The sequence below is a fragment of the Calypte anna genome, chromosome 1, assembly GCF_003957555.1.
Source record: "Calypte anna isolate BGI_N300 chromosome 1, bCalAnn1_v1.p, whole genome shotgun sequence".
Classification (NCBI taxonomy): domain Eukaryota; kingdom Metazoa; phylum Chordata; class Aves; order Apodiformes; family Trochilidae; genus Calypte; species Calypte anna.
The window spans coordinates 7838279-7857255 of NC_044244.1; the positions used below are offsets into that span (position 1 = coordinate 7838279).

Below are 18977 nucleotides of genomic sequence, written 5' to 3' on the forward strand. Positions count from 1 at the left end.
ACTTTGCAAGAGAGCACCCTGAATACTTGTGGTTTGTGTGAAACTCCTGGAGGCATCTCCCACCAGTGGAAAGTAGATGCAATTATGTTGGTGTAAGTCACTTAAAGCATGTAATGTGCTTAAGCAGTGTCACCTACCAGTACTGTCAAATTTTGGGGGTGGTTGTAAGGAGGGAACTGTACCATAAAGAAGTCAGACACTTAAAAAAATAGTCTTGTGTGCAAACCTGGCCTCTGCAGTTCTGCAAGTGCAGGTTTTATGTGACGGGACTTTGACGGCTGCTCCGCTGCATGAAAAGTGATTTGAAGGATTGACAGCTGCCTGTCTGGAGAGCACCCTGTAAATATTTCATTCCTTCTCTGTTAAACAGACCTCCGACATCAGTGACAGGAGCAACTGGGTCAGAGCTAGGACGGATTACTTTTATTTTTGAGACCATCTGTTCAGCAGATTGTGTGCTGTACTTCATGGCAGTAAGTGAGACTTCTCGCTACGTGACTGAGGACTGAGCCTGGTATTCCCCATACCACTTAAATACCTCTGCCTAGGCATCATTAGTTGTACTTGGTTTAATATGACTAAGATTACATGTGACATTAGTTTAATATCTGTCATGCCCTTGCAGGAAGGATTTAATGAATAACCCAACAAAATTCCTCCACCATGTGAATTGTGAACTATTTTTGGTTGTCTGTTTATTTAAAAAAAATCACTGAACTCCAAAGAGGCAAATTTTCCCCTCTTGAAGCAATTGATAAAGTTCTCAGTGTCTGTCATGCAGCTGAGTTAGCTTCCAGAAGTTTTATTAGAGTCACAAGTCAAGATACGGGCAGAGGGATGGGAAACAGAAAATTTGAATATTTATTGTTGATCTCATCAGTGATGTGAAGAATTGATAGGGAAGCAGAAGGACATCTGTTGGGGAAAGTGAAGGGACATGATTTTTACTTTCCTTATCTGCTTATTGAAAGTTCATCAGCTGGGGAAGGTAACTGGGTATGTAGTGGCTCTTTTGCCTATGCCATTGCAGAGGGAAGCTGGTCCATTCTTTTAAATTTATATTTAGTTGTACTTTAAAGGAATTTGCTCTTAATTTGAAGAGGATTAATTGGAAATTAGTGTCGATTTAAAAGAATCTGCCTGTAGGAGTCTGTTTCCATCTTTCACTGGAACATTTACAGCTGATAGAGAATAAGAAATGGTCACATAAATTGAACAGGTTTTTCTTGTGTAAACTTTGATGCTGTCTTATTTGCCTCTGTTCTGGTTCATTGGAGACACCAACAAAGTTGGTATCTGAAGGTGGCAGAAATTCTTCTCTGTGCTCTGATATCCACATCCTTTATACAAAACCAGAATTTCAGATCTTAAGGAACCACTGTCATATATCTGTTCTCATAATGTATATAATCTGCTATAGAACTTTGAACTTAACTGTTTTGTTAGCTAGAGCAATTTAAAAATTGGCCGTGATGGAGAGTAGAATTAATATGTTTGCTCTTCTTTATTAAATGTAATATAAGGTTCTTTCCATATATTAATAGCTGTATTAAAAAACACTAGTGTTTAGTGCAGTATGTGCACCCTGCTCATTTTTTAAAAATAATTTATGCCCATTTTATAGGATATTAATCGAAAAAATACCAATGTGGTGGAATCATGGGAAAGGAGTAAAGAAAAACAATCCTACACTCATATAATCTCTAAAAACGCTTCCTTCACGTTCACCTGGGCCTTTCAGAGGATAAATGAGGGCCAAGATGTAAGTACTTCTTTACATACAGGACTTCACAGCACAGCTTTCCTTGGGCAATCGTTGCCCTCCCCTGAAGCTCAGAGGCTTCTTGCAAAGGGGACTGTCACCACATAGTGTCCCTGGTTGGGCAGCTTTGGATAAATCATCCATTTTGACAGACAGGAGAATGCATGAGTTGATCCCTGAATCAATGCCCTGGTGCACGGTGCCATGACTGGTGTCCACGTGCAGTGACACAATGGCACCCAGGTGGTTTCCTCTGCTGTTGTTTCAGAGCAGACAGTTCATCAATGACATGGCAAAGATCTACTCCATCACAGTGAGCAATGCAGTGGATGGAGTTGCCTCTTCTTGCCGGGCCTGTGCGTTGGGCTCTGAGCAGTCTGGCTCATCCTGTGTGCCCTGCCCAGCAGGACACTACATCGAGAAGGAGAGCAGCCAGTGCAAGGAGTGCCCAGCCAACACCTTCCTGTCCATCCACCAGGTCTATGGCAGGGAAGCCTGCATCCCATGTGGACCTGGCAGCAAGAGCACCCAGGTACAGAAAGCAAGTGTCTCTGAAGGGTGGGCAGGGTTTATTGGGGTTTTTGGGGAGATAAGCACTGGAAGGGGCAGTTTTGGTGCTTTCCTACCGGTGTGCTCCTTGTGAACACTGGAGTATAAACCAACGATTCCACTCTTTGAAATACATCCTTAGCCTAGTGTCTGCATGTAAACATGCAATAAGAAGATAAAAAATGATCTTGCCCACTAAAAAGAAAGGTCCATTTCAAGACGCTGTACTGGGCACAGTGTAAGAACAGGGAAAGCATATACATTACGTCCAATGAAACTGTCCCAGGCTCTTGCTGTTTTAAACTTGGAGACTTCCTCAGCTGGATGATGTTTCTATGCCTTTAGAATCCTGTAACAAATTCCTCTTTTCCCAAGTTGCCCTTAAGGCTAGATAAACTTTTACCATGTGCAGCATCCTTTGTCAAGGGGCTGCATGGGGACTTGGAGAATTGCTCCAACTTGTTCACATTCTGCCTTTCTCCATCTGGGTTTGTATCCTCTCTGTTTCTTGTGTTTCCTTTGCACAGTGCAAGTGTAACTGAGGACATGTTCTGGTCTATCAACAGGGCTTTGAGCTGGGACACTGGGATCCTAAAAGCCCCACAACAAATCAAAGCAAGAAAGTCTGCATTTTCTTGGCTAATGCAGCAGAAAGGCCAGGCTTAGGGAGCATTAAAGTCCTGGTATTTGATTCCAAGGAACAGAAACATGAACGGGAATTCTCCCAAGGGAAAGCTGATTTACAGGAACAGGAAAAAGTTCTCTGTCCTTAACAAAGAACTTTCCTGGTCTGCACTTGCATGTTTTAACTGGTTTTCTGGTGGTCCCTAACTGCTCTTTAATGGATGCCTCTCCTTCTCTGAAGGACCACTCTGCCTGCTTCAGTGACTGCCTGGTGTCATACATCAAGGATAACCAGAGCCTGAATTATGATTTTAGCAACCTCAGCCAGGTGGGATCATTGATGAGCGGACCGAGCTTCACCTCCCGAGGGACCAAGTTCTTCCACTTCTTCAACATCAGTCTGTGTGGGAATGAGGTGAGCTGAACTGGTGCTGAGGACTGGGGGGGATCAACCAATTTGCTGCCTGCATTGATGCTCTCTGGGGTTACACTGAGACAGGGTGGGGACTCCCCTACAACTGATCTGTCACTGACACTTGGCAAACACTTTCCTCTGGGAAAAGCAAGAGGGCTTTTGAGCAGCCAAGTGATTTTTCAGAGCAGAGATGACAGTGTGTTAGGCATAACTAATGGTCAGAAGAAAAATCCAGTAACATCCTTACCTTTTCTTAGTTATTGTGTCTTCAGGACACTTGAATCATAACCCTGATCTTTTGTGCTTCCACTGAGGAACTCAAGGTAAGAGCTTGAGTTTTCCAGTTGCCAACTTCTTTCCATTTATTTCCCTCTTGACTTGGTTGGAAGTATTGCTGTCAGCAGAGCCCCTGGTCACCCTCCTCTCTGCAGTGACCAAGGTGCCCACTGCTGTTTCTGACTGCAGACTTTCAAAGTGGTGGAAAAATGTGTTTTGTTCATGAGTGCAGTCTCTGCCCCAGAGTTAACATTTTTCTGTCTGAGGCTTGGATTGTACCAGAGAATGTTGTCACATACATAAACTGAAATTTTGGAGCAGTATCAATGGTGTGTATTGTCTTGTGAAGGCCAATGCATGTAGTTTACATGGATGTTCATCCCTGTAAAGTTCTGAAGTCTCCTTCCCTTGTTTCAAAAGGTTTGCATGAGTAGACACAAATGAGTAGTCACACTTCTTGACAGTGTTTTGGGTACTTCTAAGCTTAAATGTGTGTTTAAATACCACCTGGATTAGAGATGCTGACAACTGGATCCAAAAAGGTACAGCTGTGTTAACTCCCTTGTGGATCTGGTCTTCATTTTCCCAAATTACTACGATGATACTACAGTACTACCAACCATCTGATTAGGTCCTGAGAGCTTGGCATTTTGTCAGGTCAACAGGGTCTGGTGATTTGTCTTTCATTGCTGTTACTCTGAGGTTCTAGCACTGGTCTTGACATGTAGTATTAGTGCAGCCTTGAAGGCTGTGTATCTGTTTAGGGATTTCATGTATTTGTGCTTTGAAAACATTTTATCTCTATTAAATCCCAAATAAAGAGGTATTCTACGGTATATTAGTTAAAGGCAAGGGAAATACGGTTTTCTTTTGCAAGCCATGCTGTTTTGCTCTGTCAATAAACATGGTGCTGTCAAGATAAACAAAGAAGAGCACTTCGTAGCACACGTTTCTGATAAGACACATATCAGAACTGGCATCATATTTCTGGGTCTATACAAGGCTTCAATTGGAGCTTTCAGAATGGCATGGTTGTTTCCAAGGTGCAGAAATGAAAGTCATCCAGTTTTCAATCAGGAAATTTGCAATTTCTCCTTTTCCTGACTTTTTCATGTCTTATCAACAACCAACAGCTTCCCTGTTTTTTTCCTGACTGTCCACAGGGGAAGAAGATGGCTGTTTGCATTGACAATATCACAGATATTACTCTGAAGGACATGGTTGCAGAATCGGAAGATTTTTCCAACTTTGTGGGAGCTTTTGTCTGCCAGTCCACCATCATCCCATCTGACAGCAAGGGTTTCCGAACAGCCCTGGCTCTGCAGTCCAACAGCCTGGCTGACAGGTTCTTAGGTACATGGTTTGTCTTCTGGGTGTTCTTTTCATGGATGTGCATGGATGTATTTAGGGCTGTACATCCTTCTCAGCTCAGCAGTGCTGGATTACGTGGAGAGAAGAGTGAAGGGGCAGTTCAGGATTCAGTCCCACTTTGTTTCTGAGCTGTGGAGAAGATGTGAATGCTTTTTGCTTTTTGCATTGCTTTTTGCTGCTGTTTCAGTACAGCTGATGGCTGGAAGAGAAGACTAGGGGCTCCCCCCGTTTTTTTTTGCATGCCCACATTACGCACTCTTCCCCATGTTTGGTCTTGTGGGTCTCAGGGTGCACAGAATTTCAGCACAAAAATTTAGAGAATGTAATTAAAAAGCACTGGTTTTCTTTCATGTGTCCTATTCACCTCATGCAGGGCAAGACCAATCACTCTAGTCGAGTTAGTCCAAGTGTTTCTGCCCATGCCAAGTCCCTGCTCAGACAATTTCAGAAGAAGAAGCTGGTGCTAGCACATCATTAGGTGAGGAAGGAGGAGACTTAGGGCAGCATGGGGCTGTGCATATCATTAAGTTTTGCATTGCTCCAGCTCAGTTCCCAGAGTCTGAGGCCAGATTGGACAATGAAATCATTTAGCTGCTCACCTATCCTTTACAGGCACTGAGTCTTTGTACTTTTACCTTGGCACTGAGCCCAGAAACTCTAGTTTGACAAAAGTGTGTCTTGGGAAGAGCATTCAACTGGACTTTTAAGGCTGCCAGAAAGAAAAGCTTTGCCACAGTCGTTGGTATTTTTTTTCTACTTGTTAAACACTGTCTCTGTATTTTGTTTTAAAGTGTACTTCTTTCCTGTTCAGATTTGCCTGGCTTCAGTTTTCAGCTCTTGCTTCTTGTCATTCTTTCTCCAGTTCACACCCAGATTTTTCTCCTCAGAGAAATGTTTATGTGCTGGAATCATCACACCCTCCCCTCTTTGGATAAACTAAGTAAACCAAGTTCTTCTAAGTCTCTTGCTATCATATATTTCTCGAAGTATTTGAATAATTTCTAAGACTCTTTCTGCAGCCTCTGTAGCTTGCTATTATATTTAGTTATAGCATGATCAAGAGAATAGAACAGTATTCAAGTACTGAATTAATGGTCCTGGCAATAAAAATAACTTCCGTTTATGTATTTACACGCAAGGATGGAATCCTGCAGTCTTTCTTTCTCCAGACTCATGGGATTTCGTGGTGGCTTTTTGGATTTGATATTCACTCCAGATCTTCTTCAGAGTTATAGTTTCCAAGGGAAAAATCTCTCTTTCTTCTGGCCTTCATCCCTTGATGCATGTCTATGTACTGAAATATGTTTAGTTAGGTTGGGACCAGCTCACCAAGTGAACCAAATTGCTCTATATTTAATTCCTGTTCCTCTTAATCTTTGTCTCATCTATAGACTTAACCAACAGTGATTATGTAGTGACTTGCTGATCCCTGATGATAATCTTGCATTTTGGTACTCCAGTATCAATGCCTAGAGAAGCCTGGAGACATACCACACTTGATGTCAATTTCCCATGGCCAGATAATGTTATAATTAGTTAGCTGAATAATTTTTATTCCCGAGTATGCTCTTAATTGATATTATACCAGAATCTCATGTGGTAATCAGTGAAATACTTGGTAAATTGGTGTAATTTACTCGAACAACCAAAATCATCAGCACTAGGGGAACGAAATCTGTTCTGTTCATCAAAAGCTGTTCTCCATAAATTCATGTTACTGTCACTCATTATGAATCTACCCATTAAACCAACTCCATCTTCCACTTACTATTTCTATTATTTTGCCTCATCCTGTTAACCACATGATAATTTAGCTCAGCACATCCCTTCTTCATCGCCTCTCTGACGTTGCCCTATGATAAAAAGCTCTATTAAAGGCCACTGTTAGGTATGGGTGTGATAGTTTACAAGTGGGCATGCCAGGTAGATAACCTCTCCTGCCACTGAAGGAATTAGATATTCAGTCTTGGAAAGCAAGGATATGGTCCTGATTTTTTCCAGGTACTGAGAAGAGATAACATGCTATTCTGCTCCTTTTCTGCATCACAGTTGTTACATTTTAAAATGGTTTAAGTTAGCCTTTCTTATCTATAAGATGCACTTTTATTTCTAGTATTTCTTGAAAAAGCTCCAAAATTATAATTTGTATAAAGCCAAATACAGGCTTTTCCCTGAAGTCTTTAGCATCCATTATAATTTTCCTGTAACTCGTATTTGTTTTTTTTATTTAATTCTCTGCTCTCCCTCCATTAAGCTTGTGCCAATGTTTTTATTTGACATTCTTGAGAGAATCTCTGGGGCTTTTTTGCCATGGAATTATTATCCTCCAAAGAATGAATTTTTTTTTCAAGCTTGGTTTTGCTTCTACTTGTCTTATTTTTGAGAAACTGCACTTTGAGCTATCATCTCTACAATACTGCCTATTGGATGGGCATGTTGCCTTTGTTGAAGATAGGTACTGTCATCTTCCAGTCTAGTAAGTAAATATTCTCTGCCTATCATCTTGTTGCAATCCAAATTTAATTTATCTTGTGTTAGATGCCATGTCTTTGACAAGAGGAAATCAGCATCCTTGCTGACACCAGTGTATGTTCTCAGAATGGAGCCCCTCCACAATAACCTGACATCTCCCTTGCAACCCAAATCATTCTATGATTCTCTGGTCTTTCTGTGTATGTTCCTGATGGCTTCTGTGGCACAGCTCCTTTTGCTTGCTATGTTGATGTAGCTGTCCCTCACCTGCAAGCCCTCCTAGGGAGTGTTATTAAGCACATTGATCCTTGTGCTTTCACAACCCCAGCCTCTGACTTTTCTTACACCAGGAAGTAGCATCTAATACAAACCATCACCTTTGTTATCTACCATGTTTTCCTGAAAAGGGGAACAAGCAGACATGGATTTTCAGCTGTGCCAGTCATCCTCCCAGATGTAATGCCAATAAAGTCAAAATCAATTCAACGTCCAGAAAATATAGCTAGGCTATCTGAACTGTTGCAAAAACAGGTCGAAAACTTCTTTTCTTCAGTCTTTTCTCTCTTCTCACCAGCTGCTGGCTGCAACCAATTTTTCTTATTTTTCTAGCAGTATTTCCCCTCACTAGAAGGATGTAGACAGTCCAATTGTACAGCTTCCTCTTCTTCTGAGATGTTGCAGTGCAGCACCAGTATTTTCTGTCTTCTTTGGTTCATAGAGTTGGAAGGCATCTCTAAGAACTCCTGTGTTGTTCCACATACAAGCCTGTTCCAAAATGTGCCATCAAGAGTTGCCTATGACTGTAGAGTCCTTCTGAACCTTTTCATTGCACCTTTCAGTTTTTGTCCCACAGTACTGCTAATTGCTCAGTGTGTTATGGAGTTATGGTGTCTTGGGGTTATGGTGTCTTAGGGTTATACATCCAGGGTTCATGATTTGAGCAGTTGATTGAATCAGGTCTCTTCAGCAGTATTTTCCCAACCTGAACTGTTTGGTGATTCTGTAATACCCCTTAAGTGCTTTAAATTCCTACAAAAAAAGTGAAACTTATTCACACTGCTGTTGTTCTAATAAATTTTTGTTTTTGTTATTCTTATATGAGAATATACCAGGTTGTGTGAGGACCACAAAAGTCTGTAAAGTTTAATTAGAATAGAAAAAAGTGCATGTATTAATTTCATTACATGGTATGTGAGCCTTTTCTTTTTTTTTCTTTCATCACAAATTTTAGGAGCTACTGTTGAGACAACACTGGAAAATATCAGCATCAAGACAGATATGTTTCCATCTTCTCCAAGTAAAATACCTGATGTGCATTTCTTTTATAAGTAAGTAAAAATAATCCTTATTGGTGTGTCAACTTTCTTCATTTGTTTAAAGGAAAGTAAAAACTATGAGGGGATATCCTTAATCACCTTTAATCTTTGTCACTTTGTTACCTCTCTGATGCTGACTGCCATATTGAAAAGCATCTTTTGAAACCAGCAAACAGCCTTTACTCAAATCTAAATTATATTTGGTCAATTGAGAGTGATACCAGAGCTTTGATTCTTCCTGGTGCCATTTCCAGTGTCATGTTTTTCTTTTCTTCATGTGATTTCTCAAATATGGCCTTGATAATTTCACTTCCCATTGCAACTTTTGTTCCATGTTCTTATTTAGTTATTTATTACAAAAATGAGCTAATCAAGGTTAAAAAGAATTGTTCCAACCTGCATTACTGGTGTGCTTTTCCTATCCTTCAATTCCCTCCATACAAAGAATACCTCAACATGGGTAAGAACTAGCTCAAAGATCACCTCAATGGAGATGTCTTCATGTTGGTGTCTTGTTTCTAAGCTTGGATACTGCAGCCCATGGGACTATTCAGCTGATTTTGAGGCTCATACCCACATTTGTTCCACTGATTGGCTCTCTATGTTGTGTAGCCTTTAGCAATAGACTTTGTATATCAACACTTGATGCCTATGTAAGCACTTAAATTACATGTTTGATTCTGCAAACTGAACTCCTATTTTGAGTATATTATGACCTTGGCTTTCAATATCTTTCATGTTGGAATAAGGTCCATTGCCTTGTGCTGTTTCAGCACAGTGTGGTGCTCTGATTCCTGGGCAAGGGGATAGTCATCATAAGCTCTCCAGCCCAGTAACACACACCAACCACAGCACTTGCAATTCTCATTGCTAATAATTCTATTCTGTTTTGTGGGCAGAATTATTCCTTGGCTCAGCAGAATTTTAACTAGCGAGAAAAACAGAGCAGTTTTCTGAATGGCATCTCAGAACACTCTGAAATTTAAATGAACACCCTGCTTCTATTGCTCCTTTTTTTTGTTTGGTTTTTGTTTTTGCTGTCTTTCAAAGGTAAAATCACTGTGATAAAGGCTTTTATTTTCCCTTATTGCAGCTGCATAAGTAGACAGTGACAAGAAAGAGCAGCAAGTATTTACTGTAGTGGAAACATTTTACATTTCTCCTCTTGTTTTACACTAGGTCTTCAACAGTGACAACTTCCTGTGAGAATGGCCGTGCCACTGTTGTGACAATGAGATGTAACCCCAACAAACCAGGCCAGGGAGAGCTTTCTGTTCCCAGGTATTAAAGTATTTGTGTGCTAATACTACCTAAAAACCCTTACTCCTCAAGTAACCTTTATAAAACATTAGTAATTTTATAATTAATAGCAATTAGAAGTGCTATGTCAGTCATCAGAGACTGATGGGGTCTAATTTGTTTCTCTTAAGTGATGAACCTGTGTGCCCACTACCACCCAGCAGACATGTATTCAACTGTGTGTTGGGAGAGGTTAGAGCTTGGGCATATTGTTGCAAGCTTAAAACCAAAAGAAAATGTACGGATGTTTTCATGTCTTCTCCTTTATTTCAAATCCTTTTTTTGGTCTTTTACTTTCTGATTAAAACTGCCTAGTCTAGACTTTGAAAGGTAGTTTTTCTTCCCTGATCTAAGCTGTGGCTGTGAACAATCCCTGTGGGTATCATCATGATTCTATGATGATTCTATGATGATTCCCTGATCTAAGCTGTGGCTGTGAACAAAGGGATTTTTTTTGAAAAAGGGCAACCTGTCCTTGGAATGATGAAATCTGCTATTGCAATGCTTATGTGAGCCCTGACTCTGTCTAGTTCAGGTGCTAAATGTATTTAATTATGTGTCTCAATACTCCCATATGCCAGTATGTATCCTGGATCCCGTGTACCAGTTGGGTTTAATTATTTAATTATGACCTTTATTTCCCTTCACTCTGATTCAAGTGACTCAGAAAATTTTTTTTTCTTTTTTTTCCCTCCCCAAAATACTTGAAAACTTGCAGAGAAGACCCAAAAATTGTTCTGCAACACCCTGTAATTTTTCAGAAGCTCCTCTCAACTCTGATAACCTTCCTATTTGACTGTCAAAACTCAGTTTATCTGGATGTTACTATAAATCTCCTGATTGCCCCCTCACTCATTGTCCTTCCCAAATTTAAGTCCCCTTCCCAAAAGCTAACACTTTGAGATCCTGTTTGATCCCTGTGCCGCTTGGGATGGGTGAACTCTGCTCACCTGGCTGAAAGCAATGGGGCAACTACTTCCTCAGTGATGGAGGAGTGACTGATGTTTGAACTCCTTTGGAGATGTTTAGCCCAGTTACTTAGAAACCCAACACACTACAAATTCTGCTGGATGAAAAGCCTCCATCAGCTGCCATGTGAAAATCCTCCAGGTGTCCTTCTAGTGTTGCAGGTTAGAATCACAGAATCTTGCACACACTCTGTGAGCTGTGATAACTCACCAGTAGTAAGGGAGGAGTAACCTGCCTTGCTTTTAAAAGTGCAGGCATGAACAGAAACAGCACATAGCTGAGATGACATACCTTACCTCAGTTCTTGTTGATTTCTCCCCTCTTATGTCCCTTTGATTAATAATCAAACAATACTGCATGAAACTCCTTGATCCTCCAGACAGGGTGTTCAGTGTCACCTGAAGTTACATTGTAAGATGAAAGTGGTTGGGAAGAAAGGTCTGACAATGCTCTTGCCATGTAAATTGAAAAATGTTCCATAATGCAGAGGGCAGTTATCATTTATTCAGATCAGGATAAGCTAGAATGGGCTTAGATTTTCTAGTAGAAAATCTAGGGCTGTAGATTTTCCAATTCTTCAGATCAGGATAACAAATTTCCACATGATCCAGAATAACCCATTAAATCCATTTTCCTGTATGGATGTATTTCACATTTTGATGACCTAGCTTCTTGTACAGGCTATTGGCCACTACTGCTGTTAAACCTGATGTACCTGTCAGTAACCAAAGCTGTGAGATGTCTTCTGCCATTGCCAGTACAAATTTCTTCTGCAGACTGAATGCAAAATAAGGCCATTAGTCTTTCTTAGACTAGGAGAAGCTGTTATCTCTTCCTTAAGTGGTGAACATCCTTCTAGTAATTAACCATGACAGGACAAGTCCATTCCATATGGGCTAAGTCACTCAGACATTCTTAGAACAGTGGCAGGAACCAGATAGTGGCATTGATCAGAACAGCTGCCTACTGGAGGAGATGCATGACAGAGGCACATGCCAGGTGAACCCGAGGTGGTGGAACACTGGAGTAGTTCTGCTGGTCTCCAAGGCTTGCTTCTTTCTTTTATCTTCATTTTAGGTGCTTGAGTAGCACTAATTGCTGGGAACTGAACTGTTACTTCAGACTTTTGACAGCTCAACATCTGTTTTCACTTGAGAAGGCATTTTACAAAATGGGAAAAGTTCTTCCCCTAGATTTTTCCATATGCTGCCTTGATGGATGTTTACTCCTTTATTGTACCTATCATTACAAATCTCCAGGGGCAGGATGAGATGTGAGGATGCAAACCCCAGATTGTTGCATAAATGTTAACCAAGCCTTGCTCTCCTCCTAGCTCATGTCCTGCTGGTACCTGTGATGGATGCACTTTCTATTTCATGTGGGAAAGTGCAGAAGCTTGTCCTCTCTGCACAGAGCAAGACTACCACGAGATTGAGGGAGCCTGCAAAAAAGGATTTCAGGTACAGGACCCCTGTCTCCTAGTCAGATGTGATCAGCTGGGTATAACTTGGACTCTGCTGAAATTAGGTGTGCAATTCAATCTGTAAGTGCAGGTGGAGCTGGTAAATCTCAGTCCAGGCTCTGAGTTGGCTGGGTACAAGCCTTATTAGTGAGGTGCAGTGTTGAGACTCAGGTATATTTGTGCCAGTGGCAGTATGGTTCCTGCAGGAGAGTTGGTTTGTGCCTGACCAGCTATGTAAGGAGGGATATGACCTCTGTATGCCTTCATACGTCCAGGCAAGTTGTTTGTGTAAGGATGGAGTGTCCAAAGGACTTCAGTCCTTTAATAGACATAACCATCAAAGGCAGACTAGGAAAGGATTCAGAATTTCAGTTCAGAAATTCATCCTTTCTTGCTTGTAAGTTCTTTCACAGGTTGAGAATGGCCCTATTGCTCAGCAGCTCCAATGCAGGCACAACACATTCACTATCTCTGTCCAAACCATAGCATGCCAGGGACAGAGCAATACTAAAGACAAAATCCTTCAGACATGTCTGAACCTCCAGGCCCAATCAGGGGGGCAGCTGAGTAGACCAGTATGACTCCTGAAAACCTGAAGTACATGCTTTGAGTTGCTTTCATTGAAAAGAACCTTTTCTAACTTTTCTACCTCAAAACAGCTTGTTTTCTTCAACTGTAATCAGTTCTTTCTTCCTCCAAGCAGCTCACTTTGTTTTGGTGTTTTCTATTTGAAAGGAAACCTTGTATGTATGGAATGAGCCAAAGCATTGCATTAAGGGGGTTTCCTTGCCAGAAAAGAGGACCAACACTTGTGAAACAGTGGATTTTTGGCTAAAAGTTGGAGCTGGTGTTGGTGCTTTCACAGCTGTTCTGCTCATAGCCTTGACCTGCTATTTTTGGAAAAAGAACCAGAAGTAAGTGGTGCAAATTTTATTCTATATAAAAGTAAGCTAAAAACTTGATGTGGTGAACAAAAAGTTCATTTCATGGCTCTGAACTCATGACAATGTTGACTAGAAACGCTGTGTTGGATCAGTCCAATAATCCACCAAGTTGAGGTTTCTTCTTCCAACAGTGGCTATCAAAAATGCTAGTGAGGAAAGTATAGAAGCTCCACAGTAATTTGTTATATCATTTGTTAAACCCTTGATAGCTTTAAGTTGACCTTATGTCCTGAAGCAACATGGTTTTGTTAACGTGTGAAGACCAAAATGAGAGCTCTTCTCTTTGGTTATTCCCTTTCAGCTGGGTTAAAATAATATTCTTGGCCATATATTGCTTGTATGCTGTCAGGACACATCTGGTACACATTCAAAAGATCCTGCACTTCAGAATGAATGTACTGACTGTTCCTTATCTCCATCATCCTCTACTTCACAGATGTTATGCCATGAACTTTCAAAAAGTGATTCCACCTCCATGGGGTTTCATTACCCCATAGCACAAACAACTTTACCAAATCCAAGCTCCACTGTGACATTGCTCACCTCCTGCTGCCTCCTGCCACACACTGTTACACATCTCCCCTCCCTTCCAGCCTATTCTATGATTCTATGATTCTATGATTCCATAGCCCCTTGGACAGGAGCATGATGCAGATTCTGATACAGGCTGAATTCAGACCTGCTGTGGCACCACCCAGCATGCAGGCCACACTTTTTTTCATGCAGGAAATCCTCTTGACCTACTTGTGGTCTTTTGGAGAAAAATTACTTTTTTTTTTTTTTTTTTTTTTTTTTTAAATCAAGACAGGCCTATCTGGAGAGCAGAAGCTTGATGTATTGTTAATACTTTTTTGGCTACAAGTTTTTGGTGACTGAAGAGTATTTCATTTCCAGTAAATGCTTCATAGGTAACTATGTAGAAGGACTGCAGATAATCTAAGTTACAAGAGCCTTGAATATTGGACATTTGTAAAAAAATCTGTGCTTGTCTTGTTTTATATCTTCAGGCTGGAGTATAAATATTCCAAATTAGTGATGACAGCAAATTCAAAAGAGTGTGAACTGCCAGCTGCTGACAGCTGTGCTATAATGGAAGGAGAAGATAATGAAGAAGAAATAGTATATTCAAATAAGCAGTCACTGCTGGGGAAGCTCAAGTCCTTGGCAACAAAGGTGAGTAGTAATTGCTACTATTAATACTAAAAATAATTATTACCTTTATTTATTACTGTATGTGATGAGGCTGTGATGCTAATTTGCACACTGCTTTGTGCAGCCTCCCACACACACATCACCCAGTCCAATGATCTGCTGAAATCCATAGGATGGGTAATGATAAGAAATGTTACAGGGTATTGAGGAGATGGTCCCTTTTCTGCAGGCAGGTTTCCATAGCATTAATTATTGTATGAGTGATACCTAAAAAGAGCAGCTAGTGGTGGGAGGCACTTGTCTTCCTGGATTCCTACCAGCCACATCCTTTGCTGAGGCAAACACAACTATCAGAGATATGGAAAGTTAACATTGGGAAGATAGCCACCAGCCAGCTTCTTGCATCTCACCTGGCTGGCTTCAGGGATGACTTGAGAACCATAATTTTGAGTACTAAAGGATTCTGTTGAAAAGGAGGCATCAGCCACAGCCTGCTACCCAATGCAGCAACCTCCTCCATTTCAGTGGGAAGCACCACCAAAATAATTTTTTCTACAGCATTTGTGATCTAGGTTTTTGCAGGTCTGACTTTGTAGCACAGAGGTCTCTGGTGTCCTCCTTTGAACATTTCAGAGAGAAGCAGCAGAGGGCTATCATGGTAGGTGCCACAGGTGCTTTGGTCTTTATTCCAAGTGCCTTGAAGCCAATGGGAAAGGGAGTGTTGCCTTTAGGTGCTGGTGCACCTATTATGATCAAGATAAAGGTGGATGATGTTTTCCCTTTGAAACAGTTTTGCTGAGGTGGGTTGCTTCAAAATAGGAAGTTTTCTTAAAAAAAAATCATAATAAAAATATATTTTAAAATGTCACTCTCTTGTGTCTTGTCCAAATATTTCAGAATGTTGAACTGAGATGTTTTTTACTCATTTTTTTTTCATTTCTGTGATCGAGTGCAATGAAATGAAAATCGATGTATCACCTTTCTTTTCCCTTATTTTTCCCTCTTTGTCCTTTTACTTTCTTTATTAGAACACTGCTCCTCTTTCCATGCTATCTGCTTCTCATATCACCCTCCTAGGACATGTTACCATTACACAACTAATATGTGAAACTTTCCCTTAACCTCAGCCTGACTATTTGTCTTGCAAAATCAATATTGTTCCTTGTGGAAAGGGCCAGAAATTCAATATTAATTCTTAATTCAATAGTAAGCCTATTGAAAATGTAAAAAAAATCAAAGCACATCAGATTTTGTGGTGGTGTTGCAAAAATGGAGGTTTATTCCATTTCGAATCCCATAGGGATTGCTTTTGAAATACTGATGATGTTTTTTTGTCCCTGAAATGGCTTGGGTGGCTGTAGCTGCTGGTGAGGGTCATGTTTGCTGTGTTCCTGATAGCTGTAAAAGCTTTACTGACTCCATTCACAGCACAAACCACTCTCTCCTGATTAGAAGTATAGAGATGGGAGTGTGGAAGAAGTGGTGATTTTTTTCTCTCTTTAAAATACACTTTAGTACTTTAGTATTCAGACTATGTGAATGCATATTTGGACTCAGAAAGGGTTTTTTAAAGTCCCTATATCCATTGTATAAGGCTCTCTGACTATTCTCTTTCTTTATAAATAAGCCTGTCAGATATTTCTAAGCTGATTCTCTTTTTCCTGTTAGGTAATCATAGCTGGCAAACTCAGCTTCCAGTACCTCATTAGCTTACTGAAATCTGTGTCCTGTATCCAAGCAGATAACAGGAATTAAAAATGTATTTCTCTAAAACAAATGTTATAGGCATCAATTTTAATTTATGCAAAAGATTAGGAAAGTCATATAATGATGGATGTGGATGTAAAATTAGAAAGAAGTATATGGAGGGAAATGGGAGAAAAGGAAGAGAATTGTAAACTGGGAAATAAAGAGAAATATGAAATATCCTAACTATATGTTCAAGCTTCAGGCAATTCTGTGAAGCAAAACATCTCATAAAACCATTAGTGGTTTTGAGTACCCAAGGAATTCAGGGCTAGACCTGTAATATAGAAAGAAATTGCTGTTATTTTTAATGAGAATATAGAAGTTAAAGAAATATGAAACTGCCCCAGATTGGAGGCTGTTCTTGTTCTAACTGTTGCCTCCAGCATAAAGATACCAGGTCCTTCTGAACAAGAAATCTCTGCTCTGCAGTGGGCCAGCATAGGACAATTTTTTGTACTGCTCTTTCTTATGTCTGCACTGGGCTGTCCTCATCTGAGCAAGATGGATCTTAAGATGAGATTGTGAGGGTATTTTTCACATAATTTCCAAACTGTTTGTGTATATAAACAAATATAAAAGGTAGGTACATGAAGCAAGAAACACCATTTTCTGGTGAGTTGTTTTATGAGGGTTTCTTCAGTCCTTACTTCTGCACGGACCATTGGGTTCTCCACACATGCAGTACTGTGTCTGCCCATCACTCTGATGCCTGCTGGCCAGACAGCCCAGGCTGTTACCTAGCAGGTGAAAACAGAAGCAAAACTCAACTCCAGCCCTAATTTTTAAAACGGCAGAGGATTTGTAGACTCTCTTTGTCCTGTAGGTCTCCCAGAGAGAGACCCAGAGACTGGAAATCCAGGAGCGAGGCAGAAGTGTTCTCATTCACAGACTTTGCTGCAGACATTTTATTTACTGTGGGAAGCATGTTAATGTTAACCAAAAATACAGTTACCTTGCAATTCCCCAGCTCTGACTACTATAAGAATGAAATAGACTTTCCCTTTATCCTCTGAAGTACCATGAACAATATATATGGAATAATTTTATTGATTTTGTATTATTTTTTTACAGAATTAGTGTTGTTATTAAACAATAAAAGTTCAAACTGTGCACATAATGACTGTAGTGGAAATGAAGTCTTTGGCAAGGGCTGCTCTTGAGATAGTAAGAGAAGAACCACAGAACACATGTAGTAACTGCTGGAGTGAATTTGCAAAATCCCAGTTGATTGGAATCTGTATTTTCCCTTGCAGGAAAAGGAAGATAATTTTGAATCTGTTCAGCTGAAATCTTCAAGATCCCAGAATATATGAAGAATTAATGCTGCCTTCAAAGAAACAAACCTAATCTCTATTTTTACAGGACCATATTTTAAACATGTTCTGGCACACATTGTAGTGGTGATCTTGGTGAGAAATGCTTGGCTATTTAAGGGGAAAGAAGACAGGAAGCAAACCAGAAAATTGGATTGCCTTACCATGTGATTGAGTACCTTGCCAAAAAAAAGAAAGCAGGCACTTGGATTCCATACTGGGAATGAAATTCAACTCAGGAAGAGATATACGTATTGCAAATAACATGAATTTTTTTAAATTCACCTGGGCATCTCTCAGGCATGCCATATGATTTATAGGTACCTTTCAGTTCCTTTCACTCCTTCTACACATATTCATAAAAAAATATTTTTAGAGAGGCTTGAAAACTCAAGCAAAGGTTATGTATTGTTCTTTAATAGCATAACTATGAGTCTCTCTTAAAATCAAAATTGTGAATGGTACTTGGAATGAGCCTCAGGTGATATTTGAACTTTGGAAAACACTATTGATTTTAATGCTCTGGAGGGCTGAATGGTCTGTGTCAGCCTCTAATACAAGAGGCACAGTATTGCAACTGCAAGTTGAACTCAGTCTTATGCCTAAATCATTGTTATCAGCACTGGGGTAAAACTTGATGCTATTAACTTTAAATGTGTTAACTGCAGCTGTGTGGAGATCTGAGCCCATGAGTTTATGAGCAGTAACAGGCTCAACCTCTATAAATAGAATGAAAATGATACCTACAGTGCAAGTTGAGTTGTTCTTCTCTGTGGAAGCTTTTCCTTTCAAGAGAGGTCATTGGCAGTGTTAGATCCTCCCTCAGGCTGCCAGTCTGTCACCTTGCCCTGGGCTGCAAACCAACAGAGCCTCAACTCTCCAGGGAAAGCAAGAATCTCTACTTCTTGAAATCAGGCACCAGTTTTGTCAGCTGGGAGGCTTGTTAGAACTACTACACCTCTGTTCCTGGCCCGTGGAAGGAACAAGAACAGATGCCCAGCAGAGCTCAGCATCTAAATGCTTTCTGCTGTCAGTGCAGGTACCTGCTTTGGGAAAAGGGCACAAAATGGTGTCTCAAAAACTAGAGGCTAGGTGGACTTTTTCATAAAATCAGCCACATTATAAGCATGTGATCTTCATAATATCCACTGTAATAATTTCCTGGAATTCCCACTAGGGTCAAAGTCAAAGGAGTCTGAAACTTAGGCAAAAAATATTTGAGTAAAGTTATGCAAGACTTGTGCAGAGCCAGGAGAAAATGAGGAATGATTCTTGTGTTGACCTCTGGTCAGACTTGTATTTCT

The 18977-nt window shown here is 40.4% G+C and overlaps 1 protein-coding gene across 1 annotated transcript in view; it reads left to right on the forward strand.

Moving 5' to 3' along the window:
• Window positions 1-17673, forward strand: part of KIAA1324L (KIAA1324 like) — a 97464-nt gene extending 79791 nt beyond the window's left edge. The window contains exons 12-22 of the mRNA XM_030450359.1: window positions 371-473; window positions 1625-1762; window positions 2031-2294; window positions 3177-3350; window positions 4790-4979; window positions 8701-8797; window positions 9965-10066; window positions 12387-12513; window positions 13251-13429; window positions 14467-14632; window positions 17614-17673. Coding sequence (XP_030306219.1) covers window positions 371-473; window positions 1625-1762; window positions 2031-2294; window positions 3177-3350; window positions 4790-4979; window positions 8701-8797; window positions 9965-10066; window positions 12387-12513; window positions 13251-13429; window positions 14467-14632; window positions 17614-17673 — 1600 coding nt within the window. The remainder of the gene's footprint in view (window positions 1-370; window positions 474-1624; window positions 1763-2030; window positions 2295-3176; window positions 3351-4789; window positions 4980-8700; window positions 8798-9964; window positions 10067-12386; window positions 12514-13250; window positions 13430-14466; window positions 14633-17613) is intronic.
• Window positions 17674-18977: the final 1304 nt, after the last annotated feature.